Source organism: Lytechinus variegatus, chromosome 4, assembly GCF_018143015.1.
Source record: "Lytechinus variegatus isolate NC3 chromosome 4, Lvar_3.0, whole genome shotgun sequence".
NCBI classification, from domain to species: domain Eukaryota; kingdom Metazoa; phylum Echinodermata; class Echinoidea; order Temnopleuroida; family Toxopneustidae; genus Lytechinus; species Lytechinus variegatus.
Genome location: NC_054743.1, coordinates 15,971,926 through 15,992,495, shown reverse-complemented (window position 1 = coordinate 15,992,495; position 20,570 = coordinate 15,971,926). Strand labels below are relative to the sequence as shown.

The 20,570-nt window shown below is 38.4% G+C and overlaps 3 protein-coding genes across 4 annotated transcripts; 1 reads left to right on the top strand and 2 right to left on the bottom strand.

Moving 5' to 3' along the window:
• Window positions 1-2,089: 2,089 nt before the first annotated feature.
• LOC121412575 lies at window positions 2,090-3,956 on the bottom strand. Its single transcript, XM_041605363.1, has 2 exons — window positions 3,329-3,956; window positions 2,090-2,949 (listed from the first exon to the last, which is right to left on the bottom strand). Exons 1-2 carry the CDS (start codon window positions 3,628-3,630, stop codon window positions 2,277-2,279), a joined length of 975 nt encoding a protein of 324 aa, XP_041461297.1. The 5' UTR covers window positions 3,631-3,956; the 3' UTR covers window positions 2,090-2,276.
• A 3,408-nt stretch (window positions 3,957-7,364) lies between these two features.
• LOC121412573 lies at window positions 7,365-10,285 on the bottom strand. The gene is made up of 2 exons (XM_041605362.1): window positions 9,988-10,285; window positions 7,365-8,450 (listed from the first exon to the last, which is right to left on the bottom strand). The coding sequence occupies exons 1-2, from the start codon at window positions 10,257-10,259 to the stop codon at window positions 7,781-7,783; spliced, it is 942 nt and encodes a 313-aa protein (XP_041461296.1). The 5' UTR covers window positions 10,260-10,285; the 3' UTR covers window positions 7,365-7,780.
• A 1,149-nt stretch (window positions 10,286-11,434) lies between these two features.
• On the top strand, window positions 11,435-20,005 carry LOC121412572. Of its 2 annotated transcripts, none has more exons than XM_041605360.1 (2): window positions 11,435-11,762; window positions 19,222-20,005. In XM_041605360.1, the coding sequence occupies exons 1-2, from the start codon at window positions 11,446-11,448 to the stop codon at window positions 19,907-19,909; spliced, it is 1,005 nt and encodes a 334-aa protein (XP_041461294.1). In that variant the 5' UTR covers window positions 11,435-11,445; the 3' UTR covers window positions 19,910-20,005. The 2 variants fall into 2 exon arrangements, with proteins under 2 accessions (XP_041461294.1, XP_041461295.1); XM_041605361.1 differs by lacking the exon at window positions 11,435-11,762 and adding an exon at window positions 18,810-19,102.
• Window positions 20,006-20,570: the final 565 nt, after the last annotated feature.

The following is a 20,570-nucleotide window of genomic DNA, read 5'->3' as shown; positions in this document are numbered from 1 at the left end:
AGATGATCGGATGGGTAGATCTTCGATCTCGTCATGTGTACATCTTTTCAGCTGGCAAGATGTGAATAGGACGAGATCCTAGGTCATGAAATCTGACCATAAATTCGACATGACCAGATTGGAGATCTTGTCATCAAATAATCTTTTTATATGGGATGTAGACCAGTAGCGTTATGTGCTAATTTTTTTGAGGGGCCAGACATGGTGTAGCAAAAAAAATCTCAAAAGTTTTGAGGGAGCAAAGTGAGCGAGCAAAATATGCCGATTTTAAGAACAAAATCCGACTTGTGGGTAGATTTTACAAACTCTTAAAAATATTATATTGTATTTTACCTTTTCCTTTTTTTTTTTTGTGGTCGTGAAACGTTCGAGGGCCATGGCCTTCAAGCCTCCCCCCCCCCCCCCCCCGAACCTGTACGATAGTGATGTGAAAATGACAAGACTTTTAATCTTCCTTTGTCTCTCACTTGCAGAAAAGTATGATCGTTGAGAGTGGTAAATTCCGATTCTTGCTTTCGTTGCAAGATTGCCCTCTATTGTTGATATCTTTTTATCTACTCGTTGTGGAGGGTGTGATTTTTAAACCTTATTTGGCACTTGATGATTTAGATGTACCAGTCACCAGCTAACCTGGGTTAGGGGACGTTATGAGGGTTTTCCTGAACATAACATATAGGGTGACGGTTTCCATTACCTTTTAGAGCGCCAGTTAAAAAAAAAGATATGGATAAAATATCCCAACTCATGAAACGCCCTAACACATTTGAAATTAGAAGCTATAAAGCATTTTGAGGAATTCCAATTATTTGATAATCGATCAAAACTTCCCCTTTTCTATAATTGAACTTTTGGAAACTTGGTTATCCAGTGAGTCTAACCTTCCATTTGCACTGGACGGCCACGAATCTATCGTTAATAACAGACAAAACAGGGGGTAGGTATATATATATCCCATCACTATTCATCGGGTGACCTGAACGACCGCCCCCCCCTCCACACACACACACACTCAACCCTCCCCCTCTCACACAATGTAAGCATGTCAATAGCCTTACCAATCCCACACACACACACCGATTCACCCTCACTCACAAACATACTCATACACTCAGTTTTGCGCATGTAAACAAAATAGCATTCACAATGCACACACACCCTCCCCCACACCCTTGCCTTCTTTTTATCTCTCTCTTATCAAACACACGCACACACACCCACGTGCACATTAATACACAACTACATGTATTTTCATTCCAATCCAGAAAGTATGTGATATAGCGCTTTTTCTTATATTGTATTTTAAAAAAATGTTGCAGACACATAATTTTGGCAATTAAAACAATAGACATGATATATAAACTCAACCCTACATTCTCTTTTTATTTAACTAATTACAGATTGATTTTCGGATCTTATTTTTACAAGCGTTATGACGTCCATTCATATTCCTGTATTATTTCATAAATATAAATTTATATATTATTTTATTTGCCCATGGAACGCAAGATATGGAAATTTCTGGGAAAAGGTTACAAGTACATCGATCATCGTTTTTATACAACGTCTACAGGTGAATTTTTCTTTCATCCATTTTGGGGGGCATTCAAGTCATATAAAATGATAAGTCTCATATTTCCTATGATATTATCATTTCGCTACCTGATTGCATTAACATTGAATAGATCTGATAATGTTTACAACGATAATTGTAATTACAGGTTTATTCACTGTAATGTAAGCGATCCTTCATTTGTCCATGATCAATAATGCAAAATCAGATACATGTATCGTATTCTACTTGCTCTTTTGATTTCTGAATTGGTCTGTTCTATAACATGCTTTAATGCTAAAAAAAGTAAATCAGATGTAGAACAGATTGTTAGTAATGTGTCTCATATGGGAATGCTTATGATTCTACAAAAAAGTACAAGTCGATTGATTATGATTTATCCCCTTAATCTCATTCAAAGGCTTTACTTATTTATTGGCATGTTTGGGGGGAGGTGGCCCAATACTTTGTCCATCTGAAAATTGTTAAATCTTCATAAATGGCAATATTTAAATTAATCTAATTTACTAAATATTTCAAAACTTTATATAATAACTTATAATTTTTCAGGATTCGAGGGAAGCAAAGTAAATATAACCCATGAATAGTCAATAAGTTTTACAAAACCTCTTAAGACATTGGTTTCAACAATTAAAAACAAAGAAAGTTCACGGAGCTCATTTGTATGAATGTGATAATTTACCTGTAATCATGTTACCTTGAATTTTCATAAAGGCTTAAATCGCAGTTCATACATTTCATTGTAATACTCTGTTCCTTTGGCAACGGCCCTCTGTATATCTTTAGTTGCAGATGAGAGTGGAGGCTTCTCCTTCTTACTGAAATGAAAGCAAGAGCTGTTGATGGCTGTTCGATGGAAATACCCAAGACCAGTTGACAGCATCTTCGGCACTCCCCCAGGATTCTTCCAGGTCTTGATGATATCGATGGAAGCATCCCATTTTAAAAGTCCATCTTGGAACTCCAACCCTCCAACCTCACAGATCTTCTGTAGGTATGGCTTTGGGTTGGCCATCAAGTCTTCACAATCTACGATCAACGGGTCTGGGTCAAGGTTTTCTCGTACATACTTCCAGGCCGCATGGATGTTGAAGTAATTGCCACCGGAAGAGAAGTAGTAGGGATCATCGACGAGGAGATCAAAGTTCTCTTCTGTTTTGCCAACGAGGTGACCGGGTAAGGTGAGAGATGTTTGCAGGGTGGCTCTTCTGTAGGAAGAGATCGCAAGTTGAGGATCTCGGATGATGAAGACATACCTGAAGCCACTGTCACGGGAAGGAAGGTATCGTTTTCGATTACCGCAGAATGATCCGCCCATGTCTTTGACGACGACCTTGGAGCTTTCAAGATTTTCAAGGCATTCTTTCAGGTCCGAAAATCTGCCATTGTGATGGGGAAAGTTGTAAGAAAACATTTGTATGAGCAAACTGGCAAAAGTGAAAACGTTATGATACCCCAACATGTTTAAACTTACCTTTGGATAGTTTTTAAGAAGCAGCATTTAATTTGGATGATATCCCCATCATTGTTGGGTTTTTTTCTTCAAAATACCAACGTAGCTGACCAATGGTTGTCAGTCTGACTTCTGAAAATGGATTCTTATGAAAGTTACTGTTAACATTGAAGAGCTTAACACATATGAGATTCTAAAAGGCCATTGATTATCCTTTTATATCGTTCATATACTCTAAGATAAACAGCATAGCCTATTCACATATACATGTAATGGCATAATCCCTTTGCTTATTATTTACTTACGAATATTTCTGTCCTTCTACTAAGGGAAGATTATTCATGTTATGTATTAATTGAGCAGCGTGGTCAAACTCTGCTCGGTACTCTTCTGTCCAGTCCGTCGGTAGCTCTTTCCCCTTGTCTGCCTTGTACAGTTGAAGAGCGATCTTGGCGATGACATACGGCTCGAACCACGCCTCGAGCCCGTCAATGAAGCTCAAACATTTTAGGAGTGATGTCGACCCAGACCTTGGAATGCAAATGAAGAAGAGGCGGGATCGCTTGGCATCTGCTGCCGATGCCGTCGTCGGATCCGATTTCGACATGGCAGCGGACTCGATGACTTCGAGCGTGGTTAATTGATTTTGCCACTGGCAATATCCAAATACTATGAACAACACCCAAGCATCAGAACAGAATAAACTTGTCCAACGACTTAGTGATATATGTATATTCAGTTAACCACCTCGATTCCCCAGATAGTGATGGTGATGTCGAAACTCCATCGAAAGGAGTATTTCCAGGGCTGTCGCGAAGGTGAATAAACCGTATGATGTAGGCTCTACATGAAATTTGGAAAAAATATGATATTGAGATTGTTGTTTGCTTAACGTGCTACGGACGTATCTGTGTGTAGCAGTCAATTGTGTACGGTGCGTGTGTCAGGTGCCGTGACCATTGTTATAACCCACTCTTAAAAACTATTGCGACACTTTGTGTTTGCGTTTATGAAATACCTTCCCAGTTCAACGGATTTGAACTTTGTCTTCTCTTTTAAAGGGGTATACTTCACCCTCTTTGATAGAAGTGATGAATAAGAAAATCTGAATTATATTTTTCTTGGTCAAAATTGGAGTAGAAATAAGAACATGATATCACTTTGAGGTTTGCCATGATTGTTTTTAAACAATGATATATTTATGAACATTACAAATTTTTATGCAAATATGTAAACCAGTGGCGTAACTACGGGGGCATGGGGGGCACGTGCCCCCCCCCCCCATCGGCTGGCCCCCAAAAAACGGGGAAAAGGAGAAAAAGAGGGAAAAGGGAAGAGAAACGTAGTGGGGAAAGAAGAAATTATTGTTCATTATAATGTTACATTATGTTATGTGATATGTTGCATTTTTTATAACTTTATAAAACATTATTTGCTTCATTGTGTCTTCATTGTTCACGTTGTTCCTGGTGCTCGCATAGACTGTTTAACTATATATATAATCCTGTTGTACTAAAACCTCCCGTTTTCAATCAATATACAACAAATATATTTCCTCGCAATTCGAGTTATTATTGTTTTATGTATTGACATATTCTTCTTTTTCATGACTACTTAAAGTGATTGCCCTATTTTAAGGTCTTAATATAAAACATTTCCTGTCCGTGCTAACGTTCGCATCAGTAGATTGGTGAGATTTCTGCTCTTCATGAACTTAAATCAGTTCTTAAAACGTCAATTTTTCTGATCTGAATATCAAAAATGTTCAGCTCGCGCTCGCATCACTTGGTTAGTGAAATACGTAGGGTCTTAGATAATTTCTACAAAAAAGCCTTAGAATGCCCCTCTTCAGGTCTGAATTTCCTACATAATTTTCAGCTCGCGCTTCGCTCTCGCAGTATATGATTAGTGAGATGCGTATGATAATCATTATTACAATTACTTCAAAAAGTACTTCATGTGTTTAGATGTAATTCTAACAAAATCAGCAAGTGCTTGGCACTCGCATAAGATAACTATGGTTAGATAATTATGTATACTCTTAATGAATTCCTATAAAACATAGTCCTTAAAATATCCATGTTTGGGGTCAATATATACAAAAATTTTAGCTCGCGCTTCGCGCTCTTAATGAATTCCTATAAAACATAGTCCTTAAAATATCCATGTTTGGGGTCAATATATACAAAAATTTTAGCTCGCGCTTCGCGCTCGCATCATTTGGTTATTGAAATATGCACGGTCTTAGGGAATTCCTACAAACAAGCCTAGAATGCCTCTCTTCATTTCTGAATTTCCTAAATTTTCAGCTAGCGTGTGTGTATTTTAGTTTTGTCAGACGTGTATCAATCAGATATGATTATTTACGTCTGGGACCGACCTTTAACGTCACCATCCGAAAGACGTGACCAGGGCTCGAACCTCGAACCGCTGCATCAATTTGTAACTTCCCCACAGCTTGGATTACAGGCGCACGCCGGCCACAACGCCAAGTTTCAGCTAGCGCTTCGCGCTTGCAGTATTTGATTAGTATAAGATGCGTTTGATAATCATGATTACTACAAAAGGTGCTTTATGACTGTGTTTAGATGTAATTCTAATAAAATCAGCACATGATGGCACTAGCATTAGATGACTATGGTGAGATATTTATACTCCTAATGGATTCTGAAATATAGTCCTTAAAATTTCCCTGGTTAGGGTCAATAGATACCCAAAAAAAAATTCGCTCGCGCTTCGCGCTCGCATCGTTTGTTTAGCGAGACAGTTACGTGTCATGATTAAAACAAAATTGCTTATAATGTCCCCTTTTAGCTCTGAATATCAAAAATTTTCAGCTCGCACTTCGCGCTCGCATTATTTAATCAGTGAGATACATATTCGTTTAATGGCACTTCATGTCCATAAAATATCTCTATTAGGTCAGTATACCTGACCACTGAGCGCGCGAAGCGCGCTCCCTAAGTGACTCAAATTTTTTGCTGGTGCCCCCCCCCCCATGCCGTGACCCACGGTATGCCACTGATGTAAACTGATGTTAGAGCCCCAATTTCTTTCTTTTGTAGTTTACAAAATGATATCCCATTCGATATTTGACTTTGGTATCTCCTTAATTGGTTGTTGGTGAGATTAAACTTCAGGGGGATTCACCTTTGTCTTTCTTTTTTCTTATTTTTTGTCAGGAAACAGAAAAATGGGTGATGTGGAATACAAAGTTTTTTATTTCCCTCACTCATTTTTTTTCCTGCTCCATGACATGGCACCTGTAAAGACTTGCCCCTTCTTAGACACTTTTTTTGCGAATATCTCATATGATTGCTCTGTGAGAAATTTGGATTGCAATTACAATTTCAGTAATACTCAGCGACAATTTTTAACAAAATAATCAATATTGCAAGTTTATTCAATAATTAATTTTTGTCTTCATAAATTTATTTTCTTTTCAATACAAAACAAAATCATAAACTATAAAGAATTGTTCGTCTAATTCTTTTATTAATTTGACAAACTTGTACATGTGTCGGGAAGCTTTTGAGTACCATCGACTTGAAATCATGGCAAAATACGTCACGGTCTCGCCGATTAGATATGAAAAAAATGGTATGTCCACAAGGCCTAGTCGTCATAAGTCGGCTTGACAAGATATTGTATCTCGCCATGTTGACAAACAATTTTCATATATCGACATTGCGAGAGTCTACGTATCTCGCCAAGTGAAGTCGGCATACAACACTTTATAATATGTCGACTTGGTGAGATAAGGTATCTCACAATCTCGATGGCAATTTATAGGTTCCTTAGTTTCTATGAGTACAAGCAAAATAAGATACGATTCAGATGTCAATACAATGCATGCGATATCCATATTGAATTGAATTTCGAAAGGTATCCTCTATGCAAGGTTTCAATGATTTGAATGATATTAACCATTCTTAATATACAAAATGGAAAGTAAAAAAAGCATCGCTCACATAGCTCTGTGTATATGGGGATGTTCCTGGTTCTGATAAATATTCGAGCAATACAGGTTTACCCCTTGTGTGACTCTTATCCATCACACTTTTAATCACCGCATACCCTGATTTTAACAAGGCAATACCCTTTTAAATGTGTTTAAAAATTGATGGTTTCTACATTTTCCATAAAAACAATATGTGGGTGGTTTTTAAAAGGGGTCCATGACATTTGCTCCGGCAGCAATTTCTCTGGTTGAAAATTTACACGTCAGGCCAAACATAAATTCTAGCCTCCAAAAGTATACGCTAACCATACATTGTTCTGAACCCAAAACTCTATTACAATCCTAACTCTATCCCTACCCCCTTTGAGATATAAAGACCAGAGCAAATGTCGCTGGAGAGAATGTTGTGGCACCTTTAAAAGATCCCAAATGAAAAGCACCATGAAAACCCTTTCAAATCTACCAGTGTATTTACGACCACCTTTACCCTGCTTTAAAAAATGGCGCACATTCGAATCCCGTTGGAAGATTGCATAGGAACCATCCAACTCTGAAAAGATGTACAATGATAAAATGGAAAATTTAAAAATATTTCATTCAGGTTAAATATATTGTGTGTGAGAATTCGTGTGTCATTAGACAGAATGTGAGGGATATAACACCAATCCAACATGTCTAGGTTCGAACTCTACAAAGACAGGCTTGGTCCATGAAGATATTACTTAAGAAAATTTTAACTTAAAACGATGTAACTGAGGGTCGAAACATAATTCTTTAAATAATCACCCCCATTCAATCAAGGCTTAAAACGAAGTTCATACATCTCATTGTAATACTCTGTCCCATCGGCAACCGCCCTCTGAATATCTTTTGTTGCAGAGGAGAGTGGTGGTTTCTCTTTCTTACTGAATTGAAAACAAGAGCTGTTGATGGCTGTTCGATGGAAATACCCAAGACCAGTTGCCAGCATCTTCGGCACTCCACCAGGATTCTTCCAGGTCTTGATGATATCGGTGGAAGTATCCCAGTTTAGGAGCCCATCGTGGAACTCCAACCCTCCAACCTCACAGATCTTCTGTAGGTATGGCTTTGGGTTGGCCATCAAGTCTTCACAATCTACTATCAAAGGGTCTGGATCAAAGTTTTCTCGTACATACTTCCAGGCTGCATGGATGTTGAAGTAGTTGCCACCGGCAGCGTAGTAGTAAGGATCATCTACTCTCAGATCAAAGTCCTCTTCTGTTTTGCCAGCAGTGTACCCTGGCATGGTGCAAGATGTCTGTATTGTGGCTCTTCTGTAGGACGACATAGCAAGTTGTGGATCTCGGATTATGAAGACGTACTTGTAGCCGCTTTCTCGAGAAGGGAGGTATTGCTTTCGAGAACCAAAGAATGAGCCGCCCATGTCTTTGACGACGACCTGAGCGCTCTCTAGATTCTCAAGACGTCGTTTCACTTCCGAAAACCTGCAAAGAGAAATGATATATAGATTGACATATAATTTGCTATTGAAATTTTATTTAACAGTTTAAGAAAAAGATCCATAGTCTGGGTGTAATACAGTATATTATACCTCTGGTCACATTTGCTCTACGGCGGCAGTACGGCGAGTGGAAAACAGCCGTTTTAACGTGTTTTTTTTACCAACTACATATCGGTGGTTTGAATTAAAATTAACAATACGGCTGTGTTCGCCTCGTCGTACAGCAAATGTGACCAAGGTATTAATCTCAATACAGAAGAACTCGAATTCTTTATAATTCAAACAGTGTGTTATTTTCCTTCAAATACATTATCAAAATTTTACTTTTAATAGTACAATACCAAGGGATCTCTTTTGTTCAATGTTTGCCTCAATAATGCATTATAATCATGCCTGTAGACAGAGAACTGAATTAAAATTATGTAATGGTAAATGCCTATTCTTGCATAATAAGTGAGGGAAAGTAGCCACAAAGATTATCACAAAGACATTTTTTATCTGTTTTTAAGATTAACATGAATGATGTGGATCACACTACTCTTTTACTGGATTTTTGTATAAAGCAATGGGATTTTTGTATAAAGCAATGGGATTTTGATATTTGGCGCAGTAATTTCCACGCGAACTGGATTAGATCCCGATTTCAATTTTATAGGAAGGAAAAGAACATATATGATTGAAAATTGATTTTCTCATGGTAGAGAAGATTGGTATATATTGGGGCAATTGGTAGTCATGGTAATAAGAAAGCTGTATCAAATTCTCTTATTGTAAGTGCGATTTTCTATTGATTGAGGTCACTACACAGTAATGACCATTACTTTCAACTGAGAATGTCATAAACAAAGATTACAATTCAACGTAAAGTAGCAAAAACACCCGAGTAAATAAAGGAGAACAGTTGAAAATAAACATGGCTATAATGAGCAAACAGAAAAAGGAGTGTAAATGTTGAGTATTTGCCAAATCCCTAGCTGAGTCACTCACGCGCCTCGGCCAGACCAGAAAACGCGCCAAAATTTTCTCCAGCACATGGCTTTGTCGACGTCTTTGGGGGAAATTTACGGGAAAGGTGTGCCTTTTCGGCACAAATCATTCTTATTAATGTTCATAAATTCTGAAGTGGTTGAGTGTTGGATGGTAAGGCACATGTAAAAGAGTCACCCAATATCATGTAAACCCTCTTGCATCAAACTATCACGGTTTGCTGAATTATGATTTCCTCCATTGCCATTCATCTAAATATCTAAAGACTAGCATTTCGAGTAGACCTATAAGGACAACGACAGATACTGAAGGTCCTGAAATTCCACAACGATCATAGATCCTACATCTTGAATTTGAAGTGGGAGAAATGTTAGTGGATTAAGCCATTTGCAAATATAGCCTGAAATATACTCGGTCATTACATATTTTTTTCAAACATCTATACATGTAGAAAGCTTTTGATTATTGGACTTTATGGACTTTATAGGCCTAAACCTATTAAGTTTTTAAAGGAAAGAGTTAATGCTACTTACGCAAAATCCTTTCCTTCTACTAAAGGTAGTTTATTCATATTATGTATTAACTGAGCAGCGTGGTCGAACTCGGCACGGTTCTCTTCTTTCCAATCAGTCGGTAGGTCCTTCCCAGCATGTGCCTTGTACTCTCGGATAGCGATCTTGGCGATGACATACGGCTCGAACCACGCCTCGAGCCCGTCAATGAAGCTCAAACATTTAAGGATTGATGTCGACCCAGACCTTGGAATGCAAATGAAGAAGAGACGAGATCGTTTGGCATCCGCCATAACTTGACGATATTCACCTTGTTCGACAGTATAAAAGCTAGCTAGATCTTGGACCAGCGTCTGGATTTTGACAGGGAACTGAATATAGGAGTTTATCCTTCTTGCTAGCTGCCTTGCTACTATACGTAATAATGCTCCACATGTGTTATCTAAACTTTACTGTTTGCTTAACGTGCTACCCGTTGGCTCAACGGAAACTATTACGACAATATTCTACCTGTGTTGAAATAATTGTAGTATACATGATAAATCATTGCCTATTTACGAAAAAATCCATTGATCAGGGTACAGTCCCATAAAAGCTTGTTGTAACAAATTTAGCATCAGCCAATCAGATAGAAGGATTTCTGTAACTGCGTTATTAACACGTTTTATGAAACGGGCCCTGATCACTGAGTCTCAACAATGGATATCCATCCATCCATGTCATAATTCTTCATAAAAGGAAGGACATTCCACGGGAAACGAAGTTGAGCACACTGATCTATTAAGACCATTATTTATGCATTTACGACAATACATCATTACGAAACAAATTATGGACTGGCAAGGGCTGAAATCTCTCCCCATGGTAGGAGGCCGGGATAAGGGGTGGGAGGGGGTTATTACACCAAACTGTAAGGTCATTTCAACCAAAACAAATTTGACAAGCAAAAAAAACAGGTTGTCATCCAGAAAATAAGGTTGTCATCAAAATTCATGTTTTATTTCGATCCGGCCAAAAATAGTAGGGGGACATTTGATTTTGTGTCCCCCCCCCTACTATTTTGGGTAGGGGGATGCATCCCCCTTTCCCCTGAGATTTCCGCCCATGTGGACTGGCTTTCCGACGTTGTGACCGGTCTATTTCGACTCTTTGTGAGCATGGAACTTCAACAAAGTCTATGGTTTTATGGGAGAGAGACAGGGAAAGAGAGATACCATATATTGGTGGTCAGACATGAGATTGAGGCACAGTAAGAAATCAAGAGGCTATTGTATAGGCCTATACTTCCCTTGCCCTTATTTAATACGAATACATTAATACATATTTTATTTTCATTTACGACATCCAGAAATATCTAGGCCTGATCACAGAGCGAAAGTGAAGATCAATCCTAAATACAAATTCATTCATTCATCTACCCATTAATACTGCGCTTGGCATACAATCATGTTGAAAGGTCAAAGTCTACCGCTATCAAAAATGGCTGAAAATGGTTCGACTCCCCTACAACGTAGAATATTTCTAGCTTGTGTTCCGCGCTCGATGTCGACATCGCTGCTGAAATGTCTGAGCGTTGTCGATGATGACCATGTTGCGTGGTTTGAGCCTTACATATCCTCCTATTTTCCACTCATCGAGTATAAAAATTTGACGGGACAGAAGCTACCAGTCGACTACGAGGGGAACGAGAAAGAGTACGAAAAAGCTGCAGTTTTTATCGAGAATCAGGATGTTGATATTGATGTTAATGATCTGTCTAACCTTCCAGGGCCGTCGTGTGATCCTAGAATGCTCTCGTAAGTCACAAGCTTTTTATTCACAAAATGTAAAAGGAATAAATTATATTTTATAAAATGTGCTTCACACGGGCGTAAATTCTGGACGGATGGGGGCCTACATCCCCCACTTTTCGGAGAGGGGGGATGGCATGGATGTATAATCACCCCCCCCCCCCCCCTACACACACACTTTCCAAGATAGAAAAAATATTTGTTTTAAATCATCAAAGTTAATACTACTGTGTGGATTCATCTTTAAATGCAATCAAAGTGCGTAAATTGCCCTAATTTTGCATTCTAAAAGTGCAAAATTTCTCGTGCGCTCGCCCCGCTCCAGCATTCAACCTATTCTTACAATTACCAATTACCATTGCAATTCAGTCTTTGGACTGTGAGAATGGATATTTTCAATAAAATCCTTCAATGAATCAAGAATTTGGCCGTGAAAAATCCCTACATTTGGATTCTTGCAAAGGTTATCCACTGCATCATGAGAGTTTAGTTAAAATAAGTCCATTTATGAATATCTGATTCCGATGACTTTCAAAACTACAACTTTTATCATAAACGAATTAAATCATCCTTTAATAAACGTATGGGAGGGGTCATCTGGTATCTTTGTTGAAGTATGTTTAAATCACTATTTGACCTTTTTATATATTTCTTGTATCCTAAGGTTTACGTTATTGATAATACCATCCTCTGTATTTAATGCATATTTTTTAACGACTTAAGATACTTATATGTAGGCTTGCTAACTATACGCTCACCGCCGCAATCCCATTGTAAGGCTCCCTTGAAAGACGATTTGATAATCATTCTGTTTCTTCCAAATATGGAAAAATTGCTCGCTCGCTTCGCTCGCTCGTATTTGGATACTTCCTGTAATCCAGTAATTTACGTCCGGGGTGTCGATCCATTTTTCAGATGGGGGGGGGGCAAAATCATGAATCAACTTTCCAATGGCCCCGCCAATGATCACAAAAAACAAACTCAAGCACACACATATGCCTATAGATATATACATATATACACACACACACACATATATATGTATATATATATATATATATATATATATATATATATAAACAAAGGAAGAGGGCCTTTTGCAGAACGTGTATTGCAACGCATCATGTTCTATGCAGGCGTAAATAATTCAAGCATTGATGCTAGACGTAGCTTCCAAGTATCTCTTTTATTGGGCTAGCTTTTTGCATCAATGCTTGAATTATTTACGCCTCTATATATATACACACACATATCATACCAACAAATTAATGCGAGCGCGAAGCGCGAGCTGAAATTTTTTAGTATACTGACCTGATAACAGGAAAGAAAGATGCCTGTTTAGGACTGCTTGAAGTCACTCATGAGGAGGAAACATAATACACAAATAATGCAAGCGCCGAGAGCGAGCTGAAATTTCTTTATATATTCTGATTGAAAACTTGATATTCCTAGCATTTTTGGTACCAATGATTAAGATGGGTATCTAAAAAAAAAATAATATATATATATATATATATGCGAGCGCGAAGCTCGAGCTGAAAATTTTGATATTTCGATCTGAAAAATTGAGATTAATGGACGTTTTAATAAAGAACAGATTATTGCGAATTATTGCGAATCGAAGCGAGTTCTTTTGAGGTTTGAGGTTTAGAACTGAAAACGGGATATAGTATTCATCTATTTAATCATGAAAAGTATGGGTTTTTGCTACAGAAAGGATGCGAGCGCGAAGTGCGAGCTGAAAATTTGTATATTCGAATCTGAAAGAACGAGTTGTGTATCTCAATCACGCTTGCTGATTTCTGTGTAACATTACAATCATATTTTATTTTTTGCACATGCGGAATTATGGGGGGGCAAACGATATGTTTGCTCTTCCCAATATTTTCATTGGTGGGACGATCGCCCCCCCCCCCCCCTGGATCGACGCCTCTGGTTTACGTCACAACAAATCCATTACAATATAACCACCATTATGATAATCCTTCTAGCATGTCAAGCGAATGATAGTAGTATTAATATGCACGCAGCAGCTGCGGACTCATTGATTTTCCAAAAGGGAAGCACATTTTCCCGAGGATAAATTTGACAAGCAAAAAATCAAGATTAAAAAAAGGTTTTCAACCCAAAAATAAGGATCTTTCGTCCACAAAAACAATTACAAGCCAAAAAAAAAAACACTTCGGTTTGAACGGCATTTTTACATTACAAATTTTAATTGTGCCTCTCAAAGGGGGGGGTGGGGTTAGGGGCAGCTTTGCCCCTCCCCCCCCCCCCCCTCTGGATCTGCTAGTGGCACTCGGTTATGGGCAGTTATATACCCCTGTACATATAGCCCTTGATGTGAAAATTACACACCACTTGCATAACTTAAAAGAGGATTTGGGGCAATACTCTTTCTTCCACCGACTGAAAATTTGCTCGCTCGCCATGCTCATTCGTAACATTATCCAATAATCACACCTCATGAAAGATGATTTTGGTCATCATGTAATCTAACTACTGAAAATTTGCTACCTCGCTTCGCTCGCTCGCGTTTTGATATCAGCTATGGTTCAGCTGTACTTCAACACAACAAATTCATTATTATAGCCAATGAACAAATCCTTAGAGGCCTATACCGAAAGATAAACGGATCATGTACACTGTTATATACCCTGTATACATAGGCTTAGGTGTACGGGTGTCCCACAAATGTTTAATTTTCAGCTCAATATGTTGCTTTCATCCACCCCCCCCCCCCCCCCCCCACTGCTTGGACCGGATTTACACCAGTGGTGCTTCAGCAGGGGAACACGACCCTTTCTTAAAATTTAAACTCTGCGATATCCTAATTAGCCCATCAAACATTTCCCATTTCAGACCGTTTATGTAGAACGCTTGCTTTCTTAACTTATCTGATGGCAGATTGGCAGCCATCTATACTCAAAGGCCCGTATTCTTAAGTCTGGTTTAACTTAGACCACTGTCTAACTCTGTGCTAAAATTAAGGTGAACCAAAAATACAAAAAAATATGTTTATATTGTATATTTCTTATGTTTACTATTTTGTTTCCTTTTGCTTTCATCATGAGGAAAAAATACTTCAGTTATCATTCCCAGACAATTATGAACAATTTTGGTGTCATATCAATTAATATATTGAACGTGTACTATAAAGTATTTGTGCTCCAATTGGCTCTCCATACTTAAACCACAACTTTAAATCAGGGTCTAATTTAAACCCGAGTTCAGACTACGGGCCAAAGGCTTCAAAGTTTTCGATCTTTCATTGTCTCATTTTTTGTTCAAAGGGGTGTCCCGCCTAAATTTCAAAGCGGTTTAGAAGGTAAATAGGGATTAAACGGTCTTAACAAAATCTTACAATCAAGATTATAATAATTAAAAGTTAAGTGACGTAGAGATGGGGGTTTGGGGTCGTTGCCACCTCCCCCCCCCCCCCCCGAAAAAAAAATCACAACCGAAAAAAGGAGAAATTTTTTTTAAAAAAGAAAGAGAGAAGACTGAAATATGATATCATTTTTTCAATATTATGTCAAAATCTATCACAAAATTAGATTTTGTAAGAAAAGAGTAAAGATTTTTGCTGGCTCGCTTCTCTTACTCGCAATTTAAAAAAAATCTCCAATACTCCATACTTGGCCATCCAAAATTTTGGGCTCATTACGCAACTGTAAAATGTTGTAAAGAATGGTGGCAGAAGTCATCTCATTGTAATAAGGTCGGGAAACTTACATTTGCTACAAGACGCTCAAAAGGTAAATATCATCTTTTTCAAAATTTTAATCAGTTTTTTTCTCTCTCTCTCATTTATCAGTTTATGAAAACGTAGGCCTATAGCAACATACTGCGGATTTTATTTTTTTTTCATTTCGGCCAGGGGAGGTAGGCCTGATATAACGTACACAATAACTTGTAATCGATTTGGTTTATTTTTTCTGACCGTTTCAGGTTCACACTATATTCTTTTTTTTCAAACAATCGTGTATTTGCATTTCATTGTATATCGAAAAGCAAACTGCACACTTATTCTTCGCCTTGTCATATAAACAAGATAAAAAGGAAGGATTTGTTTACGAAGCACCGGACTTTGGCCACGGAAAACAATGGAGGATTTTTAGAATTATATGTCATGTAGACAACGGAACGTTTTTTTGGGGGGGGGGCAATAATTGTGACTCGTCTCTAACAGCACCATGATTTATTCCTTCTCCGCACATTGCTCTATAAGTAAGAAACATTTTTTAAAAGTAAATGTATTTCAAATGTTGCTTTCGAAATCTTACCCCCATCTGGAAACTTTTTTGATGTCGACGTTTGTAATTCACTGCAATTAAAAGTTAATTGGCTTCTTTGCTTTATCTACACTTATTCCAAATATATATGAAAATACACTCATCTGCTGATACCCCAAAATTAAAGTAGATGTTTTAAGTGGTTCTAAATTGTAAAACTTGATGTAGTAAGACCAAGAATAAAACGTAAGAGGTGACATAGAATGATTAGTAAGCATGGTAATAGATCGTGTTAACGATTATATTTTTTGTTATTTTGGGATCATATTTGATATGTTTTCAACAGAGGAATTCGGTACGAAACCCTCAAGGGCGCCGGAAGCGGGGGGCAGGGGGGGCACTTGCCCCCCCAAAGAAAATTTTGGGGGGGCAAAACGAGATTTTGCCCCCCCAATGTGCCCCCCTAAAAGTAGAAAAATGATATTATTTAAGGACAAAAGTAAACGATAAAGGCACTTTTCTGCTTAAGAATTGTCATTTCTTTTGTCAAAAATGAAAAAATTTCGCCCCTGACGGGGCAATTACACATCTTAGTAAGCCTTGTGTCTTTTGACGAACATGTCCCTCTGTGAAACATACCTTTGATAAGCCCCTTTTCCATCTAATTACAGTGTGATAACGTTTAACCTTTAATACCCCCATTCCACAGAGAACAAGACCGCTGGAATACTTTTGAAAGACCATGAATTTTGGTTGATCTTTCAGAGGTCTCTCAATGAACCTACAATGGTCTTTGAGGTCTTACACGAGTTTTGACCAATCTTTCAGTGATCTTCGTGGTCTTCATGGGCTCCAAAACTTTTTGAAACGGTTCAAAACAGTCTTACAACGGTCTTACAGGAATATTGTCTTTCAGTGGTCTTTCAGTGGTCTTTCAGCAGTCTTTCAGCGGTCTTTCGATGAACTTTCAAAGGTCTTCATAGTCTTTCATTGATCTTTCGGCAGTCTCTCAATAATTCTGAAAGATCACTTATTGCTTAAAAGATCTCTGAAAGACCAATTAAAGATCTCGAGAGGACTAGTCTAAGACCAGTACGACAAGAAATATCCATCAGTCTTTCAGAGTTCTTTGAGGGGTCTTTCTGAGCCATTCCACAGAGATGAACAATTTCATTGATCTTCAAAACCGCTGTAAGACCTCACCAATTTTAAGTCTTTCAGTGGTCTTTCAATGGTCTCCGTTCTGTGGAATGGGGGGCCTATTATAATGAATACATTTCAGACTAAAAAATTTGCATGCTGGCTGTGTCGGCTAACAAACGCGAGGTCGCCCAGAAACGCTCAGACCGGGGTGGTGTTTCATCAATATTTTCGTCCGACAAGTTGTAAGATCTGACAACTTTTCTGTATTCTGATTGGTTGAGAAGCATTGTTACCATAGTAACTGTCGGATAAAACAGGACTTGTCGGATAAAACGTCCTACAAGTCCTTTCATGAAACGCTCCCCGGACCAGATATCACCAACGCGCGTGAACGCTAGTTACTCGAGCAATATATGGAATCTGGAAATAGCTGTAAAACCGAAAAGTTTAAAGAGTTATAGAGGATTGAGTAATTGCTTATTGGATAAATGAGAAGATGCTAGCTTGATCGAGTCGGCGAAAGGAGTGCAGAGCAGGAGTACTCATCTATAAACTAATCAAGCCTCTTCTTCAACCTTTTCTGGTTTACTGTCTTTATCAAGACTACGCCCGTTTGAACAAAAAATTACTCGACTATCAACTGTTTACTTCCTCCTATCAATTTTACTTCTTCCTCTATCCACTTTTTTTTTCGAAAACTCCACATGGTGTACCGTCAACCACATCCGCTGTTGGAATGTAATTGTTTTCTTCTAAATAATGTTACATAATGTACATTATAAACTGCCGTAGTTTGTTAGTTCATGATTATTTACAAATGAATATTTCCTGGAATTTGATATTCATCATTTCCTAGGTCACATTTTCCCCAGAAAATATGTAAAGAAAAAAGAAGATTTTGAAGGGGCCATCCAAAAGTGCTTGCAGCCAAAGGAAACACATAAATCGAGTAATGTTTTAAATTTTCAGAAAAGTTTTAAACTGTTGGACAATAATTAAGCAGGTCATATTTCTTTTTCCTCCAGTTACAAAATATGAAACGTTTTGCCTATGCATGGATAATCAGGGACTCTCTCCAATGCTGAGGTCAGAAATTATTTAAATAGAATGGGGATTTAAGCGCTTATCGTCGTCTGCCACGTCAGAACAGTTTGACATTTTGAATTCAAAAAGACATTGATTAGAATGTATTTTGGTTCTGTTGTTACGCTTCTTCTGCTTAATACACTCCTTGAAACTTATAATAATTGTTCTCTCTCGCGTCGTCCGTGTATGCAAATGTACATAAATAAATATTTCTGAAAGGATATTGCATGAAAAATGTAATTTCTGGTTTTTTGAGTCAATATAAGCGTATTACGTAATTTAATTGATCGGTATCTCACGCTGTCAAAAATATTGTGCCCCCTTCGGGATTTTGCCCCCCCCCCCCAAAACTGAAAGTGTTCCGGCGCGCCTGGAAACCCTATCGTAATAGCCAGCCATAGTTCAAGCAAGCGTACAGGAGAGGCATGCATACTATTAAAGCGAGAGGGGAAGAGAGGTACGTTAGAAAATTTGAGTAGAGGTGATAGGTCGATAATGAACTAGGAATGACAAAGAACTTGAGACTGTGCTTTAGTCATCGAGGGTCGGTCTGTTCGGTTCCAACATGGCTGACAAGAGCTGTGTTGTTACACAGTCTCGTGTGTTTCTGGCTGGCGTTCCACGTTCAGTTTCAACGACGCTCACGAAATGTCTGTGCGGGGTCGACGATGACCACGAAGTTTGGTTGGAATCGTATATAACGTGCAGACATGCACTTATCGAATATGAAAGGCGAACGGGAATGAAACTACCAATTGCATACGAGGGTAACGAGAAAGAATTCGAGAAGGCCCTCGTTTTCATGAAAAACCAAGGAACTGATTTCAATGTCAATGATCTGTCGAACTTTCGACAGCCTTCGAGCGACCCACGACAATTGTCGTAAGTGATATCTTACTGTTGTGTTAACCCCATCATTTTAACAGACTGTAATATGTTACTCGTATGATTTGTTCTTAATCTACATTTCTGATTGAAATACATCGTTTGTATCTTTGCAGATATCCAGAGGTCAAGAAATGTCTCGACAACGCATCCAGTCGTCTCGTCATCGTCAAAGACTTCGGCCTGGCCGTCGATGGTTACTACCAATATCTCCCCTCAGTCGAGTCCGGATACAAATACGTCTTCCTGATACGTGATCCGCTTCTGGCTGCGATGTCCTACCGTCGAGCGGTGGTTGCCTTCAATAAGAAGCATGAGGGCCTGGTGGACGATACCACTTTCGACCTATCGGACGACAAGTTCTATCCCGGAGGAGGACAGGCGTTTCGCAGACAACACGCGTTTTGGCGCCATGTACAAGCGAATATTGATCCAAACCCACTCATCATTGACTCAGACGATCTTGTCGCGCACCCTGCGGCGTGCGTGAAGAAAATCTGCGAGGTTACGGGATTGGAATACAGCGACGCGCTTCTCAAATGGGAGCCTGCATCGTCGGGCAAGGATTGGATGAACTATGCTAATACGTCGATGGGTCAACTTATGAAGAGTGGACTTCTCTGCGACTTCCACACAAGAGCGATGCAAAGCACGGGATTTATAGCGACATCGAGAAAAAAGGTTGATTATTCAGAAGAGATGTATAACGGACAGAGAATCACGCCAGATGTACGCAGAATTGTAGAGAAAGCATTGAAATACTATCAAGAAATGTATGAATGTAGATTTACACCAAATGTCTGAACTATGAATAGTGCATGATTGTTAAAAAAGATGGTTTCACATCATCGCTTCAACAGTATATTGATCAGGCTTTCTCGGTCAAAGATTCTAGCACATGATTTTTTTCTCTAAATAATGTGTGAGATGAGCCTCATTTTTTGTAAAGAATACATCAGTAGAATGGGAGGGCCTCGAAAAAAAATACAAAGGAGAAAAAGTGGCACGATGTTTTTAAAATTCATCATACAAAAATTAATCTCTTTCAGTCAATAATACAGCTCCCTCTCTCTTTCCTTTTCACTTCTTACTCCTCCACTCTCTCTCTCCCCATCATTGCACTTACTGCTGGTAAATACATGATATATATATTTTTTTTCTTTAATGCTCCACACAATCCTTCCCATTTACAAACACGTACTTCATTATCTTTTCTTCTTTTTTTAACATTCTCCTACTTTTCCACTATGGCTAAGCAGTCTCATAGTTATTTGATCTATACACTTCTTCACCATTAATTCTACATGAAAGACACTGTTTATTCTTTGTTTCTTATGTTCCAAAAATGTAAATGGGTTTTTCAAATTCCTGATGTATAGGGGCTTTTTAATTAGATATCAATATCAAGCTTGCATCTGTTTTGAGAGTGCCATAAGGTTTCCAAGAAGCCTATCAGAAAATAAAG

Coding starts and splice junctions, on each gene's coding strand:
- LOC121412575 (XM_041605363.1), bottom strand. CDS start 3,630: ATGTCGAAATCGGATCCGACGACGGCATCGGCAGCAGATGCCAAGCGA. Junction 2,950..3,328: donor GTAGAAGGACAGAAATATTC/GTAAGTAAATAA, acceptor TCACAATGGCAG/ATTTTCGGACCTGAAAGAAT.
- LOC121412572 (XM_041605360.1), top strand. CDS start 11,446: ATGGCTGAAAATGGTTCGACTCCCCTACAACGTAGAATATTTCTAGCT. Junction 11,763..19,221: donor TGTGATCCTAGAATGCTCTC/GTAAGTCACAAG, acceptor GTATCTTTGCAG/ATATCCAGAGGTCAAGAAAT.
- LOC121412573 (XM_041605362.1), bottom strand. CDS start 10,259: ATGGCGGATGCCAAACGATCTCGTCTCTTCTTCATTTGCATTCCAAGG. Junction 8,451..9,987: donor GTAGAAGGAAAGGATTTTGC/GTAAGTAGCATT, acceptor TTCTCTTTGCAG/GTTTTCGGAAGTGAAACGAC.